The sequence below is a fragment of the Acomys russatus genome, chromosome 31 (genome assembly GCF_903995435.1).
Source record: "Acomys russatus chromosome 31, mAcoRus1.1, whole genome shotgun sequence".
NCBI classification, from domain to species: domain Eukaryota; kingdom Metazoa; phylum Chordata; class Mammalia; order Rodentia; family Muridae; genus Acomys; species Acomys russatus.
In genome coordinates this window covers 9,989,277-10,010,269 of record NC_067167.1, presented here as the reverse complement: position 1 = coordinate 10,010,269, position 20,993 = coordinate 9,989,277, and the positions used below count along the sequence as shown (strand labels likewise).

Genomic DNA, 20,993 nt, shown 5'->3' with positions numbered 1-20,993 from the left:
CCGCGGTGATGTAGCGGCGTGGGAGGGGCCGAGGCCAGCGCCGTCCGTCCACCGGCCGCCCCGATCCTGTGTTGAGCCCGCGCGCCAAGCGGCAGAGCGGGGCGCCCGTGGGCCCGGCAGGAGTAGCCGCACCCTCGGCGGCGCCGCCATGGATGCGGAGGCCGCGCGCAGGTAACGCGGGCGCTCGCGGCTGGGGTCGGCGGGGGGCCGCGGCCCGCACAAAGGCCGGCCTGCGCGTGCGCGGTGGGCACCTCACCGCCCCCCTCCACCTCCACCTCCCCTCCCCGAGCTTCTCCTCCAGCCCGCGCGGGTCCGCAGCCCCTGGTACCCGCGAGCTTTAAAAGGCCCGGTGCGCGCGGCTGCAGCCTCCGCGTGGAGTTCTTCAGCCTCGGTCACCTGAACCGTAAAAGATGGAGCAGGTGCACTGGAGGCTACTTCCTCCGCATCCTCACGGGAAGCTAGGAAGGGTGGTGGGGTAGATGTTTATTGCGGTGGACTGTGTATAACGCGCAGAGAAAGCAATCTAGAGATTGTCCCTTTTCAGTGGCCCCGGGATGGGTTTTTTAAATGTCCCTTAGGGGTACCCTGCCAAAGTATAGGTTTAGAGATTTAGACTCTTTGACAGAGAGCTAAATAAGAAAAAAACAAAATGGCAGGGCCCTAGCAGGTAAACGCGATATTGATTTACATATTAGGCCTAGTGAAGAATTAGCCTGCCTCGCATGTGCGAATGGAGATTGAATTTAGGTGAGACACTCTTGTCTTCAGTGCGCCTCTCCATCCGACGCTGTGCATTTTTGAGAAGATTGGTGCGGGCCGATGGTTTACCATTGAAAGATTCAAGGGCACACTCTAGAGCGGTCCCTACTGACAGGGCAGGTGGATCTATCTCTAGGTTTTTAACAGTTTACCACCTGCAGGGTGCCAGTGGCCTGTTAGTGAGAGTGGTGAGTGTTCCAGCCCAACTTTCACAAGGGTTGTAGAACTGATAGATTGAATAGTATAGAGCAAGTATCAGGTAAAGAAAAGCCTAGGTCCAGGCATGGTGAAACATGCCTTTAATCACAAAAGAAGGAAAAGTTAGTTTGTAGAAGGATAGAAAGCCCAGGTTAGAAAGTGATGTCTAATTGAGTGGCAGAAAAGGTGACAAATCAGAGATTTGACAGAATAGAATATGCCCAATTCTCAGGAGAGAGGAAAAGAAAGCTAATTAAGAGGCAGTTTTACAGAGAGAGAAGGCAGTTTTTACCAGGACAGTAATAGAGAGGTGGGTTACAGAGAGAGTGGTGGTGGGGGGGGGAAACGAACACTTAGATGAAGAAGCCAGAGGATTAGAACAGATTGCTGAGTTAGTTTGAGACCAAGCAGAGCAATTACAGGCCGAGAGAGACCAATTAAGTAAGTCAGCTGGGAGAAGAGTTTGAGCCAGAACAGCTGAGTTGAACCAGCCAGCCCAGAGCTCAGAAAGAACAAGTAAGGGTGAGCTTATTAAGCAGTAAGTCTCAGAGGCTGAAAACATTCTAGGCCCAGGTTAGATTGTACAGAGGCTAGAAGCTTTCAGGACTAGGCCTAGGATACCAGACTAAGACAGTAATCCTAGGAGACAGCAATTAAAACAGGCAAATCTGGGTGTGGTGGCCTTTAACCCCAGGCAGAGGCATCCATGTGAGTTCAAGGGGATGGTGTGGTTGGGGGTTGAGCCCGGAGCCTCCAGTATGCTAAGCGAGCATCTTACCACTGAGTCATGTCCCCAGCCAACTTTTGTCAAGAGATCTTGCTGTGTTGCCTGGGCTAGAATTTTTGAGCCTCCTGCCTCAGCCTCCCAGATGGCTTTCCTACACAGCCTTGTTTGAACTGGACATTGTGATTGGTCCTAAGGTCTTGGTGCTCCCTGGCCGTAGTAGCTAACGCACAGGTGAGTGTGCATTCTCCGTGTAGCACTGTCTGTTTTGTTTGTTTGTTTGTTTTTTGGTTTTTTGAGACAGGGTTTCTCTGTGTAGCCTTGGCCATCTTGGACTCACTTTGTAGACCAGGCTGGCCTCGAACTCACAGCGATCCACTGGGATTAAAGGCGTGCGCCACCACGCCCGGCTCTCCGTGTAGCACTGTCAGCGGCAGACTGTACATGGTGTTCCTTCCCAGTCCACGCAACCAGCTCCCTGGCGCTGAGTGCTCAGTTTATTTAGCACTGGTCAGTGGTCTGTGGGCATTCAGTGTCATGTATGCTCGTTCAAGTGAGATGACTAAAGGAATTTGGAAAATGGCACCACAGACCTTTAAAATAGTGCAAAATAATTGAAAAGTAAAGAAGTTTCAAGCCCGCCCAGGTGGTGCATACCTTCTTTAATCCCAGCACTCGGGAGGCAGAGGCAGGCGGATCTCCGTGAGTTCAAGGCCAGCCTGGTCTACAAAGTGAGTCCAGGACAGCCAGGACTACATATAGAGAGACCCTGTCTCGAAAAACCAAAAAGAAAAAAAGAGTTTCTCATTTCTAGAGAAAGCTTTAAAAGATTTAAAACATGGCACATCTGAATTGAATTAATTGTATTAACTAGAGTTTTTTTGAGGGGGTGGGGGAGGGAGTTTCGAGACAGGGTTTTTCTGTGTAGTTCTGGCTGTCCTGGACTCAATTTATAGACCACTGATCCCCCTGCCTCTGCCTCATGAGTGCTGAGATTAAGGGCGTGCACCACCACACCCGGCCTTTTTTTGTTTTTTGGGTTTTTTTGAGACAGGGTTTCTCTGTGTTACAGAGCCCTGGCTGTCCTGTAGACCAGTGTCTGTCTACAAGGTACTGTTTGATTCTGAGTGTCACTCGCCTATCTTTGTCCACTGACACTTCAAAAACTCCTGACCCAAGGACCGATACCCAACTAAGACAGTCTGCGACAGACCAGGCTGGCCTCAAACTCACATGGATCTACCTGCCCCTGTTTCCCAAGTGCTGGGATTAAAGGAGTGTACCACCACTCCCGGCTTAGACTTTAAAAAAAAAAAATCTGAGACAGTCTTGGCTATGTAGGTCCAAGCAAGCCTCAAACTAGTATTCATCCTGCTTCTGCTTCCGTACTGGGATTAGAGCTGTACAAGGTGGTGACATCCCATAGGCCTCTCAAGTCAGCTGTGTTAGTGTTAAGAGACAGCTAGGAGCCAGTTCTGGGAACAGGAGGTCAGTAAGAGGGAGCAGAGGAGGAGTCTAGGAGAGAAGAAATTTGCAGGTAAGACTAACAGATAAGTGGGGGTGGGGGGAGAGAACAGGACCTTTTGGTGGAGCTTAAAAATAAAAATCATTATTTAATTTAAATGCATTGGTGTGAGGCTGTCAGATCACCTGGAAGTAGAGTTGTAGACAGTTGTGAGCTGCCATGTGGGTGCTGGGAATTGAACCAGGGTCCTTTAGAAAAGCAGAGAGTGTGCTCTTAACCACTGAGCCATCTCTCCAGCCCCTCAGCGAGCTTTTTTAAGTTCACACAGATTGGAAGGTCTGGGGCTTGTAGTAGGTCATCAGTGTCGACGTGAGCTGCATCCACCTTGAAGACCACCCCTCCAGATCTGTCCTTAGGGTGTTTCCAAGAAGCTGAACTGAGGAGTCAGTCAGTGGCCTGGTGACTTTCCCCCTCAGAGACCTCTGCTCAGTTTAAGCTGAGTGTTGGACTGCAGTACACAGAAGGCTCAGGCAGAGACACAGCAAAGCAGAGTTGGAGAGCTTGCTGGGTAGTGTTGAGGCATATTACGTATTGTTAGCATTGGTAGGACTTATTTTACCTTTAATGGTTTACTCCATGTGTATGTGCGTGCTCACGAATCTGTCTGTGGGAAGCCCATGTGCCATAGCTCAAGTATGGAGGTCAGAGGACAGTTCCCTGGAGTTTGTTTTCTTCTTCCACCTTGTGGATTTCGGCTGTTGGACTCAGGGCATCAGGCATGGTGGCAAGCACCTTTACCCGCTGTCACTGGCCCAAGCATAGAGGCAGTGGGGGTGGGGGAAATGGTAGGCTTAGTTTAAAAGGATAGTACACAGCTAAGACATGGGTACAGCTTCTCAAAGGGAAAAGTTCACAGGTGTCTTCGGTGGCTGTTTGGTTTTGGTTTTTGGTTTTGTTTTTTTTGAGACAGGGTCTCTCTGTGTAGCCCTGCTGTCCTGGACTCACTCTGTAGACCAGGCTGGCCTCTGCCTGTCAGAGTGCTGGGATTACAGGCGTGTGTGCCACCGCACCCCGCTTGTCTTCTGTGGCTATACATAAAATTCCATGTCCTTCTCCCACTGTGCTTGAAGGATGTAATTTGCAGCAAGGGTTAAAGACTGGGTGAAGAGAGATACATACACTTGTCTTAGTCACTGTCCTGTTGCTGTGAAAGAGACAGCATGACCAACTCTTAGAAAAGGAGACATTTAACTGGGAGGGGGGTGGTTCCTAACAGTTTTAGAGCGTTAGTCCGTTATCTGGTGGGGAGTGGACAGGTGTGGCACCGAACAGTAGTTGAGAGCTTTACATCCTGATCTGAAGGCAGCAGGCAGGGCAAGAGCGTGAGCGAGTCAGTGGGCCTGGTGTGGCTTTAGAAACCTCAAAGCCCCCCCTCCCCATACCAACCCCCTGTGACACACTTCTTTCGGTAAGGCCACCTTCTAAGTCTTCCCAAACGGTTCAGCAAGTAGGAACTAGTCAGGCAAATGTGTGAGACTGCTCAGCCACTGTTATTCAAACCACAGCACTGGTGCCTTTGTTTCCCTCTTACAGAATGTCCCTTGTCAGTAAAGTCCTAACAGGTTTTATGAGGTGCGCTCTTTAGATTTAGGGGAATGAGAAGAGTGTGTGTAATACAGTTAAACTCAAGGCCACAAACACTCTTGGGCCTCATTGAGCTCAGTTTGCAGTTTTTAATATCCGTACTTGTATGTATGTCCTTAGAAAGATAGGCAATCTCTGTAGGAAGTGTGGTTCTTTTCAGTTGTATTAACATTTCTGATTCTCAGGCTGACTCTGGAATAAAAAAAAAACTTCCCCTTCTCATGTTCTTTAATTTTTCCTGTATCCTTTTTTTGTTTTGGGTCCCAGACTTGGGGAAAAGGAGGGAAAGGAAAGAGCCTGCTACGCCTTTCTCTGCCTCCTGGTCAGCACTGTGGACCAAGTGGCTCTCTCTGCCCCTCCTTCCCCAGCAGGACGGACTATATTCTGTACTGGGCCTGGGCCTAAGCTCTTCCAGTAAGTTGCTTTTTCTCAGGTATTATCATGCCAGCCAGGAAAGGAATGAATATGGGGTCTGTTCAGTTTGAAACACTTAAATCTAACTCTTCATTATTATAGGGAAGAAGGGGAAGCTAGAAATACGAATGATGACTCAGTTTCCCTTTTACTGCCCTTCTCCTGGAGACTTATCATTCAAAAACACTGCAGAATTCTATCCCAAGTCGCACGTAAGTGTGGCATGTTTTTTATCCCTCTCGAGCAAGGGCTGGAAAGATGGTTCAGCAGTTAGGAGCACTTGGTCTTGCTGAGATCATGAGTTTCCCATCACCCACATGGCTCACAGCTGCCCATGATGTCACACTGACTCCCCCTTCTGGCCTCCACAGGCATGACACACATGGCATGCACATAAACTCATGCAGACAAACATAGGTACACACAGATCTTTATTTCTTTCTTTTTTCTTTTGGTTTTTTGAGACAGGATCTCTCTGTGTTAGTCTTGGCTGTCCTGGACTTGCTTTGTAGACCAGGCTGCCTCGAACTCCCCTGCCTCTGCCTCCCAAGTGCTGGGATTAAAGGCGTGCGCCACCATGCCCAGCCTAGATTTTTTTTTTCTTTTTCTTCTTCTTTTTCTTTTTTTACACAGGGTTTCTCTCTATGACAGCCCTGGCTGTCCTGGACTCACTTTGTAGACCAGGCTGGCCTCGAACTCACAGCGATCTGCCTGCCTCTGCCTCCCAAGTGCTGGGATTAAAAGCATGTGCCGCCATGTCTGGCAAAATATTTTAAATATATATAATTTCTCTGTACTTTTCGCAATACCAGTTAAATTTTTAGTAGCTGCATTGTTGCTGTACAATAGTGTATTAAGCCATCATATAATTTGAGAACAGTGTGTTTAAGGAAATGAACGTTTGGGGGTGTAGAAGTGGGGGTGTAAGAGTTGAGAGGACCTTGTCGAGTGCCCGGATTTGATTCCTAGCGCCCACGTGGAGGCTCACAGCTATCCATAAGTTCAGGTGTAGAGGCTATGGTCTGACACCTTCCTCTGACCTCCACAGGCACTGCATGTACATGTTGCACATATATGTAGGCAACTCTCTAACATATAAAATTAACATTTAAGGTTACTGAGTTTGGGATTTTTTGTTGTTTGTTTTATAAAAAATAAAATTTTAAAGAGAGAGTTAATATTCCTTACTGGTGCCAGACCCTTCTCTGGCTAATCCAGTGCTTATCCGCTGGGCTTGGGCCTCTGTTGTCTCAGAGCATGCAGCACTCTAAGATGGCCTCTCCTAGGCAGTCTTTACCCTGTGTGACCTGTGCTGAGGAATTCAAATTGATTCAGCAGAACCGAGGACTCCAGGCAGCACTGCTCAAGAGCTGGTTGCTTTGCTGATAGCCCAGGGGTCAGAACAGGGACAGGAGCAGTGGTGACCATACAGAGGATTTCTGGTCACTCAATTTGGATGTGCTCCCAGGAAGAAAGTCTCAAGGCAGTTGAGGCTGTTAGCACAGTGGTTTTGAATGGCTAAGCTAGGGAAAGGCGTTCCTCCCAGAGGAACAAACAAAAGTCTAAAGGAGCAGAGTTCCCACAGCAAGGGAGTATGGGAAAATCTATTGTTGTCATTTGAGTTTATCTAGAAAATCGGGGTTTTTTTGTTTTGTTTTAGTTTGGTCGGCTATTTTTGTTTGTTTGTTTTCTCAAGACAGGGTTTCTCTGTGTTTAAGACAGGATTCCTCTGTATGTAGACCAGGCTGTCCTGAACCCAGAGAGTCACCTGCCTCTGGCTCCCCAGTGCTGGGATTAACCATCAACCAACAGTTTCTTTTTACCTTTTAACTTGGCCATTTTACTGAGATAAATCTTATTACAGAATTAGTCTCCTTTGACCTTTGCTTTTTTTATTTATGTGTGTTTGTGTGTAATATGAGAATGTGTGCCCTATCTATGTGCAAGTGCCCACGGAGTCCACAAGAGGGTGTCCAGTCACCTGGAGCTAGAGTCCCAGGGGATTGGGAGCTGCCTCATGCAGGGACCTGGGTCCTCTGAGAGCAGCGAGTGTTCCGAGCTCATTGTCTTTCCCCACAGAACACTGAGAAAGAAAGCCGCTAAAGGAAACATCGCCTCCCTCCCCTTCCCCCTTCACTCTGATGCATTCTGCATTTAGTGCCTGCATGTGTGCTGCTGCGGTAGACTGCATGGATGGCATCCGTGGCCCTTGCTCTTGTGCTAACAGCAGCAGCTTGAGGCATTGTTTGTAGGTCACTATAGAAAGGCTTTTGGAAGTGGCTTCCATTGAAGGGCCTGGGCTTTGGAGTGGGTTTTGGTTGGCTGCTCGTTTTCTGCCTTGTGAGTCAGGGTTTCTCTGTAGGTGGACTGGGTTACAGGGGTGCATCCCCATGCCCAGCAAGGCCTTACATGCTTTACTTTCTCTCTCCTCCCCCACCCCCTCTCTCTTTTCAGAGCTGAGGACTGAACCCAGGACCTTGCCCTTGCTAGGCAAGCACTCTACCACTGAGCTAAATCCCCAACCCCCATATGCTTTACCTTTAATGGAATTTAAGTCATGCTCAGAAGAGAGTTTAGAGAGATTTATAAAATAGTCCATTTCTACTGTCCACAAAGTGGCAAGCAACAACTAAAACAAAAAGCCAACAATAGCAAAAAATACAAATCTATTGGATACATTAAAAAACACACACACACACAAAGAAGCCAGGCGTAGTGGCGGCGCAGGCCTTTAATCCTAGCACTCAAGAGGCAGAGGCAGGTGGATCACTGTGAGTTCGAGGCCGGCGTGGTCTACAAAGTGAGTCCAGGACAATCAAGGCTACACAGAGAAACCCGCCCCCCCCCAAAAAAAAACCCACAAAGAAGCCAAAAGAAAACCTAAATTAACACCATTAGGGAAATCTTTGTGCCAAAATGGGGAGTGGTGCTTACGTGGGTATAGACTGTATTTTTAATGCCTGTGGGTTGATCATCCTTCAAGCTGGTCAACTAGAAAGTTCCTGTGGTCTCATTTCAGAGACAGTGCAGGCAGCTTAACAGCACCAGCAGGCTGTGTTGGTGGCACTTCTGGACACTAAGTAGCAAGAGTTAACGTGCGTGTAGTGGGGGCCTTGGTGAAGGCCAGTAAAGTGTGCGCAGTGTCTGAAGTCTCCTCGTGTCTGAAGCATGGCTACAATCTGGCTGTAAAGCACTTAGATTCTAGGGAGTCTTCATACAACTGACCATTTAAACTCACGCTTCAGAGCCGAGCCTGGTGGCGCACGCCTTTAATCCCAGTGCTCGGGAGGCAGAGGCAGGTGGATCACTGTGAGTTCGAGGCCAGCCTGGTCTACAAAGCGAGTCCAGGACAGCCAAGGCTAACACAGAGAGACCCTGTCTGGAAAAAAAAAAAAAAAAAACAACCAAACAAACAAATAAATAAGAAAACAATAAGCTCACACTTGGGTACTTTTACTTTGGCAACAGAACTTCTCCCTAACTGGTCTTTCAGCTATTCTCTGGAGCAAGTTCAGCCTTTTTGTTCATTTCCATATCAACAAACGACGGCGGAAGCTCCTGACATGGCTGTCACGGCGGAGCAGCAGATGCCAGCAGAGGCTCCTGCCCAGGAACCTGTCCCAGGTAGGTCTTATACATGGCTCCATCCTAACGTGCCTCTGCCTCTGGCAGAGCTGTTAGTGAACACATTGCACTTCTGCACACTGTTACCTTACAGCATTGGCATTGAACGTGGTCCGAAGGCTCCGAGGCAGCGGAGCAGTAACACAGGCGCTGCAGAAGTTGAGGTAGAGTGATGTCTCAGGAACAGCTAAGGGGACAGAGTGGAGGCATGGCACCCAAATGATTATGAACTTTTGGATTCTGGAGCAGCGAAGGAAAAGTTGGGAAATAGGACCAGGTGAGGCAATCAGGCCAGCCTGGTCTACAAAGTGTGTCTAGAACAGCCAGGGCTACACAGAGAAACTCAGTCTGGAGGATATATCAAGAGCAAGACTGGCTTGAAGGCACAAGTGGATTAGAGACTGTACACGTGGGGAGCCTCTGCAGACTATCAGAGCACGGAGAAAGAGCTGGGAACTACTCACGAGGTATAGTTACTTGGCTACAGTTAATGCATGGAGATGCTGAGGGAGAAGGACACACTGAAGTACCAGTCATACTCCATCCTGTTATTATAGTGACGTGTGTATGTGTGTGTGTGTGTGTGTGTGTGTGTGTGTGTGTGTGTGTGTGTGTTACCTGCATGTCAGTGAACCACTTATCTGTCTTATACCTTTGGAGGCCAGAAGCTAACGTGGAATCCCTTGGAACTGGAGTTACAGATGGTTGTGAGCTGCCAGGCGGGTGCCAGGAATCAAAGCAGGTCCTCTGTAAGAATAGCCACTGCTTTTAACTACGAGCCATCTCTCTGCTTTGGGAAAGGGGTTTTGTGCACATTTCTCAAGGCATCACCATTTGTTGGGTAGAAATGATGGGTGATGGTATACGCTCTGTAATGGACAGAGTAGGCCTCAACACACATCCTACAGCCCTTAATGACAGTTTGTTCTTACTTTGAACAGTGCTACCGGCCCGGAGAGCTTGCCCTCAGCATCTTTAACTCACTTTGAATGTGAGTGGAGCTTGTTCTAAAATAAGCCGTAAGCCGCCTTTGGCTGTCTACTCATGGGAAATGAGTTAAACCCTCTCCCTTTGAGGACAGGGTCTCACTGTACAGACCAGGCTGACCTTGAACTCATAGAAATTGCCTCCTGACTGCTGGTATTAAAGATGTGCACTGCCTCGTCTGGCTTTGTTCAAAAATTTGTTTTCTTAATTACTTACGTGCTGATAAGATTCTTATAAAGTGGTACATGGAGCCCTAGGAAAACGAAGAGGCCATCGAGCAGGCATTGAGAATCAGTCTGACTATCAAATCTGCCTAGATGGAGAGGACAAGGAGAAACCCGGTGTTGGGAGTACAGGGACGTAACTCAGATCAGATAGCATGGGTGTTCACGGGGTGACCGCATTGGGGGGGTCTCCTGCAGCTTCTAGGTTCAAGTGATTCTGAAAATCACTGTGTTTCAGAAGCTCCAAAGAGAAGGAAGAGAAAAGCCAAAGCAGCAGAACCCAAGGACCCAGTGGAACCCAAAAAACCTGCTCAGTCAAAAAAATCTGCCAAGTCCACAAAAGCAAAAGAAAAGCAAGAAAAAATCACAGACACTTTTAAAGTGAAAAGAAAAGTGGACCGTTTCAACGGTGTTTCTGAAGCTGAGCTTTTGACCAAGACCCTTCCTGATATTTTGACCTTCAACCTAGACATAGTGATTGTAAGAATTTCTCTTGCTTGTTTGACAATAAGTAGCATTCTTCCGGAAAGGTTTCTAAAGAGCACTGCCTTGTGGGTTTGTTTTGTTTTTTTGTTTTTTTGTTTTTTTTTTGGTTTTTTGAGACAGGGTTTCTCCGTGTAGCTTTGGCTATCCTGAACTCACTTTGTAGACCAGGCTGGCCTCGAACTCACAGCAATCCACCTGCCTCTGCCTCCCAAGTGCTGGGATTAAAGGCACGCGCCACCACCGCCCGGCTGGTTGAACTTTTTTTGTTTTTGTTTTTGTTTTGTTTTTCAAGACAGGGTTTCCCTGTGTAGCAGCTCTGGCTGTCCTGGACTCACTTTGTAGACCAGGCTGGCCTTGAACTCACAGATCTACCTGCCTCTGCCTCCTGAGTGCTGGGATTAAAGGTGTGGGGTTAAACAGTGTGTTTCACTGTTAACTTTTGTTTTTTTGTCCTTCCCTCCTTCCTTAATTTTTTTTTTTTTAAATCAAATTGTGTAGCTTTTCTTTTCTTTGGAGGGGGAGAGGGTCAAGCCAGGGTTTCACTGCATAGCCAGGGCTCTCCTGGAACTCTTTCTGTAGACTAGGCTGGCCTCAAACTGAGAACTCCGAGAGTCACCTACCTCTCCTGCCCAAGCACTGGCATTAAAGGCATGGGCCAGTACCACCTGGCTGTTTTCTTTTTTTTTTCTTTTTGGAACAATGCACAGTAATTTAGTATGCTACATAGTGAAGGGGTGGGGCAGTAATAGAACAGCCTGCCTTTTGTCTGGACTTTGCAAATGAAACAAATGGGATATTTGCCTCAGTTTTAAAGGCCTGTTTTTAAGGATAAAGATGTTTACCTGTTTTGTCTTCTAGATTGGCATTAACCCTGGACTGATGGCTGCTTACAAAGGGCACCATTACCCTGGGCCTGGAAATCACTTCTGTAAGTGTCTACTCCTTAGAAATTGCTTTTCAATGAGGTATTTTTATCAGTGGGATTGACGGGCTGGTTTCACAGTTATATAAGAATGATACGAATAAGCACACTCTGTGCATGCTTCTCTGATACGTGCATGGCAAGCGAGGAGCTGAAATGGTATGTCACCACTCACACTGGAATTAGTGGAGAGGAGGGAAGCGGGGCATAAAAAAGTAAAAAGTACTTCCTGGTGCCTTTTGTGCAGCTGGGGATCCAACTCCATGCTCTGAGCATGCTAAGCATATATTCTACAACTGGGCTAACCTCTGTCATTTCTCTTTGCTCAAACTATTTTCAATATTTTATTTATTATTGTTATGGTGTGTGTGTGTGTGTGTGTGTGTGTATTGGGTTTCTCAATGTAGTCTTGGCTATTTAGGAACTCCTATGTACACCAGGCTGGCTTGAATTCACAGAGATCTGCCTGCCTTTGCCTCCCGAGTGCTAGGATTAAAGTCATGTACTACCCCCTGGCATTGATTTCTTTTTCTTTTTTTCTTTTTTGAGTGATTGTGTATATGTTTCAAGGATGGACTAACAATAATACTTGGCTGTGACTGTGTGGACAAAAATGTTGGCGTGGCCAGATTTTTGTCAGTAGTATTTTCTTGGAGAGATTAAAAGAATTGATTATGGATCTTGAGAGGTGGCCCAGAGATGAAGAGCATCGGCTGCTCTTCCAGGTTAGATCCCCAGCACCCACATGGTGGTGGCTCACAGCTCTAAGGGACCTGATGCCCTCTTTTGGCACCAACCACATACATGGTACCCTGCACTCTAGGCAAAACACCCTTTTTTAGTTGGTTTTATTTTTTTATTTTTTTGTCAGTGTGACACAAGCTCATAGTAATTTGGGAAAAGAGAACCTCACCTGAGAACGTGGCATCACCAAATTGGGCTGTGGGCATTTTCTTGGTTAATGATTGCTATGGGAAAGTCCAGCTCACGGTGGGTGATCCCACCCCTCGGCAGGTGGTCCTGAGTTGATTAAGAAAGCAGGCTGAGCAAGCCAGTAAGGAGCATCCTCCATGGCCTCTGCATCACTTCCTGCCTCCAGGTTCCTGCCCTGAGGTCCTGCCCTGGCTTCTTTCAGTGATGGCGTGTGACCTGAGAGATGTAAGTTGAAATAAATTCATTTCTCCCCAAATTGCATTTGGTCATGGTCTTTATCAGAGCAGTTGAAACCCTAACTATGACACACCATGTACATAAAATAAAATTAAAGAATTTCTTAAATATGGGTTGTTGGATATCAATTAGATGTAAAGTGCTTTGATCTGAGACAGACTCTAAAGACAGTTTCTATAGAAGAAAACAACAACGAAGGCTCATTCTTTAAGAGTAAGCTTTTAAAACAGGTACTTTTACCCCGGTGCTGCTCTGTACATGTAGGTTGTTCGTAACACTGCCTACCAGAGCAGTGCATGTCCTCAGAAAACACTGCTCATCTGAGAGTAAGAGTCTGGATGTTTGTGCTAAGTAATCACATGGCCTTGAACACTGTCCCCACTATTATAAATTCTGGAAAGTGTGTCTTAGTTCCCCTCACCCTCAGAATGTTGGCCTTTAGTTGGTGGGTTAGTCTAGGGCAGATGGTGGCATTACCAATTTGGAGGAAAGAACACAGGTTGAAGGTGTGTGTGCAAGGAAGGTAGATAGTTTCTTGCAGGAAAATGATAATTAGTAAAGCTAGAGAGGAATTAACATGGTGCCCTGCGGCCATTGAGCAATATGGTATTTGACCTAGGTTACTAATTGATATATTCCAAGTCTTTTGTTTCCCTTCACTTTTGAGAACAGGATGTAGAGCATTCCATCAGCTAAAAGCCTTGCACTTTGTGTGGAGGTAACAGAGTCCTCTGTCCACAGGGAAGTGTCTGTTCATGTCGGGGCTGAGTGAGGTTCAGCTGAACCACATGGATGACCACACCCTACCCGGGAAGTACGGCATCGGCTTCACCAACATGGTGGAGAGGACAACGCCGGGCAGCAAGGACCTGTCCAGGTAGCTACAGCATGGGTGTACTGTGCTTGCAGGCTCCTCCGGTTACTTAGCAACATTGTAGGGATCCTGTCCAAACCCAGATCCAAGAATGCTCGTGTGATGCTTTGTGAGGGCTGTCTGAGGCAGTGCAAACGCTGCTGGGTCTGTTCCTCACTGCCTTTTCCCCGTTCCTTACTTCAATTCTAGTAAAGAATTTCGGGAAGGAGGGCGAATCCTAGTGCAGAAACTGCAGAAATACCAGCCACGAATAGCGGTGTTCAATGGAAAATGTAAGATTTACTTTTACATTTGTATCTTTTCTTTCCCATTTATTTAATCACTTTACAGCCTGGTCTCAGCCTCCTCCCTCCTCCCTGGCCCACCCTCGTACCCCCTTCTTCCCATTGCCCTCTCCCAGGGGTATCATCCCCCCTTTGCACCTCAAATCGCAGCAGGACTAGACTAAGCACATTCTCTTCCACTGGGGCCGGACAAGGCAGCCCGGCTAGGGGAAAGGGATCCAGTAGCAGGCAGCAGAGTCAGAGACAGCCCCCACTCCCATTGTTAGGGGACCCACATGAAGCCTGAGCTGCGCATCTGTAACATGTGTGCAGGGGGCCTGGGTCCAGCCCATGCATGCTCTTCGGCTGGTGGTCCAGTCTCTGTGAGCTCCATGGGCCCAGGTTAGGTGACTCTGTAGGTCTCCTTGACCCCTCTGGCTCCCTCTAGTTTATCTTTTCTTACTGCTAATGGCAAGGATAGTGTTAAATATGTTTGTATTTTCTTTCAGGTATTTATGAAATTTTCAGTAAAGAAGTTTTTGGAGTAAAGGTTAAGAACTTGGAATTTGGGCTTCAACCCCATAAGATCCCAGACACAGAAACTGTAAGTCACCTGCGTGCATCTATAAGCCAGCTAGCGCCACAGCGGTTTCTAGCTAGTGGTCCTTTCCCTTAGTCCCAGACACTGGCATTTCTGCCATGGAAAGAGCCACCTGTTTTATCAAATAGTTACCAGCTTGTGTTTTCCGGTGAGTTAGAGTTTTATTTAAAAAGTATTTGTCAGCTAAGTGTCAGCACACACTACATTCACAATATCAGTGGTGGCTACTTACAAATTCAGGCGTATGCATAAACACAGACCTCACTGATAAAATTAACTACTTTTGTATGTTTAACCACAGCTTAATGAGAGCAGTACATGCTAGACAGACATCCAGCCAACTTTACGTTTGGTACTGTCATGTAATCAGAGGCATCATGAGACGGACCCGTGGGAGCGTGCGTGTGCGTGCGCGGGCGCTCTCTTTCTCTCTGTTTAACATTTTACTTATTTATTTGTCTACCAATTTATTTCTTTATTACTATATGTAGTTAGCAATAGGTTTTTGGTTGTCTTGTTTCTTGAGCTGGGGATCAGATTTAGGTTTTTTGTACATGTCAAGTAATTGCCACTTAGCTATCCTGGACCTCTTTCTTGTGTGTGTGTGGGGGGGGGGTTGTTTTTGGGTTTTTTGTTTCGCTTTGTTTTCTTAGACGGTGTTTTTCTATGTAGCCTTGGCTGTCCCGGACTCACTTTGTAGACCAGGTTGGCCTTGAACTCTGATCCACCTGCCTTTGCCTCCCCCCATGGCCAACTTACCTTAGTGCTCTCAAACATAGTTTTCTCCAGCTCTCTTTTGTGTGTAGTGGCTGGCTGGGGTGGTAACTGGGGCCAGAACCGAGGGTTTCTCACATGCTAGGCAGGGCAAATGTTCTAGTACCGATGCTTCCCATCGGCAAGGGAGGCAAGAGCAGGAACCTGGAAGCAGAAATTGGAGCAGAAACTGAGGAAGAACGCGGCTTACTGCCTTGCTCAGCCTGCTTTCTTTAAAAACCTGCACTCTAGGCCTGGGGAGATGGCTCAGGGCTTAAGAGCACTGGCTTTTCTTCCAGAGGAACTGAGTTCAACTCCCAGCACCCACATGGCAGCTCACAACTGTCTTGTCACTCCAGTTCAGGGTTTCTGGCACCCCCACACCAACATTTGTACAGGTGAAACACCAGTGCACATAAAAAGGAATAAATCTTTAAAAAAAATTTTAAAGAGCCAGGCGTGGTGGTGCGCACCTGTAATCCCAGCACTTGGGAGGCAGAGGCAAGCAGATCACTGTGAGTTCAAGGCCAGCCTGGTCTACAAAGTGAGTCTAGGTCAGCCAAGGCTACACAGAGAAACCCTGTCATGAAAAACAAAAATAAAAACTAGGCTTATCTGACTAAGATGGCAGTACTCACAGTGGACTGCCTCTACCACACTAGAGTTAAGGAAATGCCTCATGGGCCTGGCAGGATCACTCAGCTTGTGCAGGGGGCTGCTAGACTCTTGAAGGCTTCTCTACCCCAGCTAGTTCCCAAATAATTGACACAGAGACTGTCATGAAGCACTAATGCTGGCCAAATACCAACCCTCTAAGCTATTTAGCTGTCCCCCAGCCTACACACCCAAGTTACTTGCCAGTCAGTCATCCTGTCTGGGATGGATCTGTTCCATCAGTCTGTCCTCATGGCCACATGCTTGTGGTCCTTCTGCCCCATGGGGACGTCCTTCTCTCTGCTTCCCTTCCTGCAGCTGTGCTTCCTCTTCCCTCTCCTGACAGAGTCTCTCTCAGACCCCCAAGCCAGCCCAGGAACCCAAGCCCCACCCACCTCTCTTCTGCCCAGCCCAGGCTGCCCGCAGCTTTACTGACCAATCAAGGATAATTGGGGGGCAGAGTTACACAGCATCACTTGGTGTACATGAGAATGTGTTCATCTAGGGTATACCCAGACCTTGGGGGCTAGTAATTAACAATTAAATACATTAGCAGCACCAGAACGGCCTCCAACATAATGGTTAAGATATTTTCTGCCAAGCTTGACAACCTGAGAGTTCAATCCCTAGAGAGAACTGACTCCAACAAGTTGTCCTCCAACTTGTTCACATACGAACGCCTCTGCCTGCCCCGCCCCCCAAATAAATAAATAAATAAGAAAGTGCCTCATGCATAAGGCCACAGGCTAGTTTGATCTGGGTAATTCTTCAGTTGAAGTTCCTTCTTGATAGATGATGAGTGTAGGCCTGGGTCAGTTGACAGCCAAGAAGTAACCATGGCAACTCTGGCAGTTCTCTAGGTAGCACTGCATTATACAATGTATTTTTTTTTTTTTTTTCTTTTTGGTATTATGTATATAGTGCTCTGCTTGCTTGGACACATGTAGGCCAGAAGAGGGCATCAGATCACATTATAGATGGTTGTGAGCCAGTATGTGGTTGCTGGGAATTGAAGTCAGGACCTCTGGAAGAGCAGTCAGTGCTCTTAACCTCTGGGCCATCTCTCTAGCCCCATACAATGTTTTCTTTAGCATGAAATAGGAAGCTGTTGGTGTTGCTAGTGATTTAGTGCCAAGTGAAAACAATTTACTTTCTTTTTATTTTACTTGTGGGTCAGTAGGTAGATCAGTACTATGTACACCAGACGAGGCTGTCCTCAGACCTACAGACCTGCCTCTGCCTCCTGAATACTAGGATTAAAGGTGTGCGCCATTACCCTCAGCCAGTCTACTCTGGGTCATTTTAATTGAAGAATATCTTGAAAATGTGCTGTTATAAAACATGGTAACATACCTACACACATATCAATTAGGAGTTTCTAAGAATTCTATTCTCAAAGCAAAATAATTGTAATATGTGATGATGATGTCTCAAAACAAAGTAATTATATGATAAAGAAACCAACTTACAAATTGTCATAAATATAGTAGTCGACTGCCTCAGTTGTGTGTAACTGAGAAAATAGAAAATGAGTTGTGCTCTTTGAAGGACAGTTTGCCCCCAGCCAAAATGATAAATGCAAGTGTCTTTTCCTGTAGCCATCTCCTTCTGGTGTTTTATCCAACTTCTAGGAACATTTCCAAATACTGTAGTTGATGATAAAAGAATTTAAAGCAACCTAAACCCTTTAGTTGGCTCTGGCTAATAAGTCATAAAAGGCTATGTAACTCTTTAAGGCCTTTCATGCCTAGGTACATGGTAAGAGCGTCTCTGAGGTACACTGTTGAGTGACAAGAGCAAGGGGCAGGGGAAGGAGAGCACATTGTGTTTTGTGTGTTTATTGAAAAGGATGTGGGACAGTAACTGCACCTAGAGGCCTTTGATTGCCCATGGACACCTCAGGGACTCATGAAGAGTGATTGCCTCAGCAGAAGGAACAGGAGAGCTGGGAGGGAGACCTCAGCAGAAATGCTGCTCCCTTTGTTCCTTTGGAATTATGAAATATATTTACTTAAAAAGAAGAGACTTGCCAGGCAGTGGTGGCGCACGCCTTTAATCCCAGCACTTGGGAGGCAGAGGCAGGCCTGGTCTACAAAGCGAGTCCAGGACAGCCAAGGCTACATAGAGAAACCCTGTCTCAAAAAACCAGAAAAAAGGAAAAGACTTAATTGTTAGAGGAACACTTGGGGGAACCATGTGTTAATATATTGGCTTTGGTCTTAAATGCAACTTCTTTCATTGATTTTGTTTGTATGTATGTGTGTATGTGTGAATATATCAAGTTATTAAGCCAAATAAACATACATTTTTCTTTTTCTTTTTTGTTTTTGTTTTTCAAGACAGGGTTTCACTGTGTAGCCTTGGCTGTCCTCCAACTCACAGCACTCCTGCCTCTGCCTCCAGAATGCTGAGATTAAAGGTGTGCGCTGCCACCGCACTTGGCTAAAGATAAGTTTTTCTAACCACAGTATGAGTAGATAAGAGCAGATGTTAAAGTCTCTGAACCTTGTTGGTCCCAGCTCTGCTACGTCATGCCGTCTTCCAGTGCCAGATGTGCTCAGTTTCCTCGAGCCCAGGACAAAGTTCATTACTACATTAAGCTGAAGGACTTGAGAGATCAGCTGAAAGGCATTGTACGCAACACGGACATTCAGGAGGTGAAATACACGTTTGACCTGCAGCTGGCACAAGGTTTGCTACCATTCCCTCCTCTTACTAGCTTCTTGTGTGTATGGAACAGAAAGGCAGTAGCAGATACAAAGCAGGAGGAAGGAGAAGTGTGCTGTGGTGATGGGTCTTAGTGTGTTCGCACCTCCTCGTGCTGCGGGATTTTGGGTCTGAGGAGCATCTCTCTGCCTAGGGTTGAATGTGATGGATTTTTCCAATTCTTAAAGCTAATTTAGTTATGTGCTACAAAGAATTTTAAGAATGATAGCAAATGAGGCTGCAGAGATGGCTCAGTGCTTGGGAGCCCTGTTGGTCTTGCAGAAGACCAGGATCTGGATCCCAGGACCCACCTGAGGCAGTTCTAGGGGGTCCATTGTCCTCTGTCCTCCTTGGGCATCTACATGCATAGAAACTCATGCAACCGCGCACACACACAAATAACAAATCTTAAAAAGAAACAAACAAACAAAAAAACTATTCAAATTATACAACTCAGCTACATTTGCATAGAAAACTTTTATACACCATCAGTTTCAATCATCTTTTATTGTCCCACAGAGGATGCAAAGAAGATGGCTGTTAAGGAAGAGAAGTACGACCCAGGCTATGAAGCAGCGTATGGCGGTGCTTATGGAGAAAACCCGTGTAATAGTGAACCTTATGGTGAGAACCCGTGTAATAGTGAACCTTGCAACTTTCCTTCCAATGGGCTAAGTAGGTTTCTGTCCAGATGGTTTCTTTTGTGGGGGGGGGGGGTGACGGGAACGTAATGGAAATGGAGAGCGGTTGTTGAAGATTTAGGAGGATTAGCATATAATGTAACTAAGTGTCTAAAGACTCCACAGGTCATTCTCTGACGTCACAGCTTCTAAGCCAACCCACCCATTTCCTTTCTTGAATAACAAGTGATTTATCAGTCCTAGATCTGAAAATCTAGTAGAAATTTACTGTGTCTCTGTTTGTTTGTCTTGAGACAGGGTTTCTCTGTGTAGCCCTGGCTGTCCTGGACTCACTTGTAGACCAGGCTGGCCTCGAACTCACAGCGATCCACCTGCCTCTGCCTTCCTGAGTGCTGTGTGCTACCACACCAGGCATGAAACTTACTGTTTTCAGTATTTTAATAATTCTAATTTAGTGTACTTTAAAATCTAATTGGATCACTTGAAACTTGACAATGAAGTAAGATTTTTTTTTTTCCCTTCTCAGCAGCTGCGGACCTGAGAGGAGAGTCAGCCCCTGGGGACATTCCCAATGGGCAGTGGATGACGCAGTCATTTGCAGACCAGATCCCTTCTTTTAGTAATTGTGGGACCCAAGCGCAGGAAGAAGGAAGCCACGCGTAGGGACTGTGCCTCTCCGCTCTGCCTCAGCACTGCAGTTTAATGCAGTTGTCGGGGCGTAGACCCTCAGTTGCTAACTGAAGACTTTTAGTATTAATAGTACTTTACACTAGTGGTGTAATTATGTATGGTAGTCAACCGATGAGCTGTGTAGTTTGGAAAGAAAAAATAGGGTGTTTTTTATCTGAGTTTTGTATTTGGATTATCCATCATTCCAGCTTTTTCTATACTGTATCTCATTTATGAAGAAACTGGTTTTCTTTGGGGAGTCAGTTCGATCTATGATTTTAAAATGCAACAGTCTGAATGTTTGTAGTTGATTCTTCACTCTGCATAGCTATATATGCCATGATCCCTTTAAATGCCTAAGAAGGGCATGCTAGTAAGAATCAAGCTAGTAAACAAAGGCAGATGTCAAAAATCCAACTTCCGTGGATGGCGCTGACTAACCCGCACTGGAGTCCCAGCTGGGTTGAATTCGCTCTCAGACCTCTTTACTCCCCCAGCGGTGCGTGTGGCGGGTGCTTGGTAATAGAAATAGTATGGCCGTTCCCGCTGCGACGTAAGCCCTTCCTTAGCCCTCCACTCCTCCCTGTTAATCCTCTCAGAGGCAGAACCGTCTGCTGCCCTGGTAAGCTCCTGAGAGCGTCAGTATTTATCAGTGTTCTGATTTTACCCTTGACGAGGAGAGTAATGAGAAGTGAACTTGGAGGGTGCACAGCGTCGCGCTGCAGGTGTTTGATAGCCCTGTTTAGACTGGTGCTGTGTGCTAAGACAATGCACACAGTTTCCTGGCTAGGTAAGGCCACTCATTAACCAGTAATTTAAGAGTCATTGTCACTGCTGTGTTTTTCTGTGGGCTTGGTGAACCTCATGAGCAGTTGATTGCAGTTTGTACCTTTGTGGTTTTTAATGCATTTTCCATGGTGCTACAAATAGCCCATTAGGGCTGGTCGATATTAAAACTGGGCCTTCAGAAATGCCTGCTGTATTCACTCCTGGTCACCCATGGATATTCTGACTTGGTGCATACCCAAGGAACGCGCTGCTTTTCAGTATGAAATGTCCCACAGAGGTTACATCGCCTGCTCCTCTACGAGTAGTGAGAGAAGCAGTGTCTTGTGATGAAGTTCAGTGTGCTCTTAGCTGTGGGAATGGTGGATTTTATTTTCCCTTAAGTCTAGCTCAAGCTGTGTGCCAGTCATGTTATTTCAGAGGTGTGCT

At 46.7% G+C, this 20,993-nt stretch overlaps 1 protein-coding gene across 1 annotated transcript; it reads left to right on the top strand.

The window, feature by feature from the left end:
- Positions 1 to 7: 7 nt before the first annotated feature.
- On the top strand, positions 8 to 20,099 carry Tdg (thymine DNA glycosylase). The gene is made up of 10 exons (XM_051139595.1): positions 8 to 171; positions 8,698 to 8,828; positions 10,278 to 10,519; positions 11,384 to 11,453; positions 13,359 to 13,494; positions 13,681 to 13,763; positions 14,264 to 14,358; positions 18,282 to 18,453; positions 18,988 to 19,143; positions 19,636 to 20,099. The coding sequence occupies exons 1-10, from the start codon at positions 149 to 151 to the stop codon at positions 19,770 to 19,772; spliced, it is 1,245 nt and encodes a 414-aa protein (XP_050995552.1). The 5' UTR covers positions 8 to 148; the 3' UTR covers positions 19,773 to 20,099.
- The last annotated feature ends 894 nt before the right edge of the window (positions 20,100 to 20,993 follow it).

Coding starts and splice junctions, on each gene's coding strand:
- Tdg (XM_051139595.1), top strand. CDS start 149: ATGGATGCGGAGGCCGCGCGCAG. Junction 13,495..13,680: donor GGCAGCAAGGACCTGTCCAG/GTAGCTACAGCA, acceptor CTTCAATTCTAG/TAAAGAATTTCGGGAAGGAG. Junction 19,144..19,635: donor CTTTCCTTCCAATGGGCTAA/GTAGGTTTCTGT, acceptor TTCCCTTCTCAG/CAGCTGCGGACCTGAGAGGA.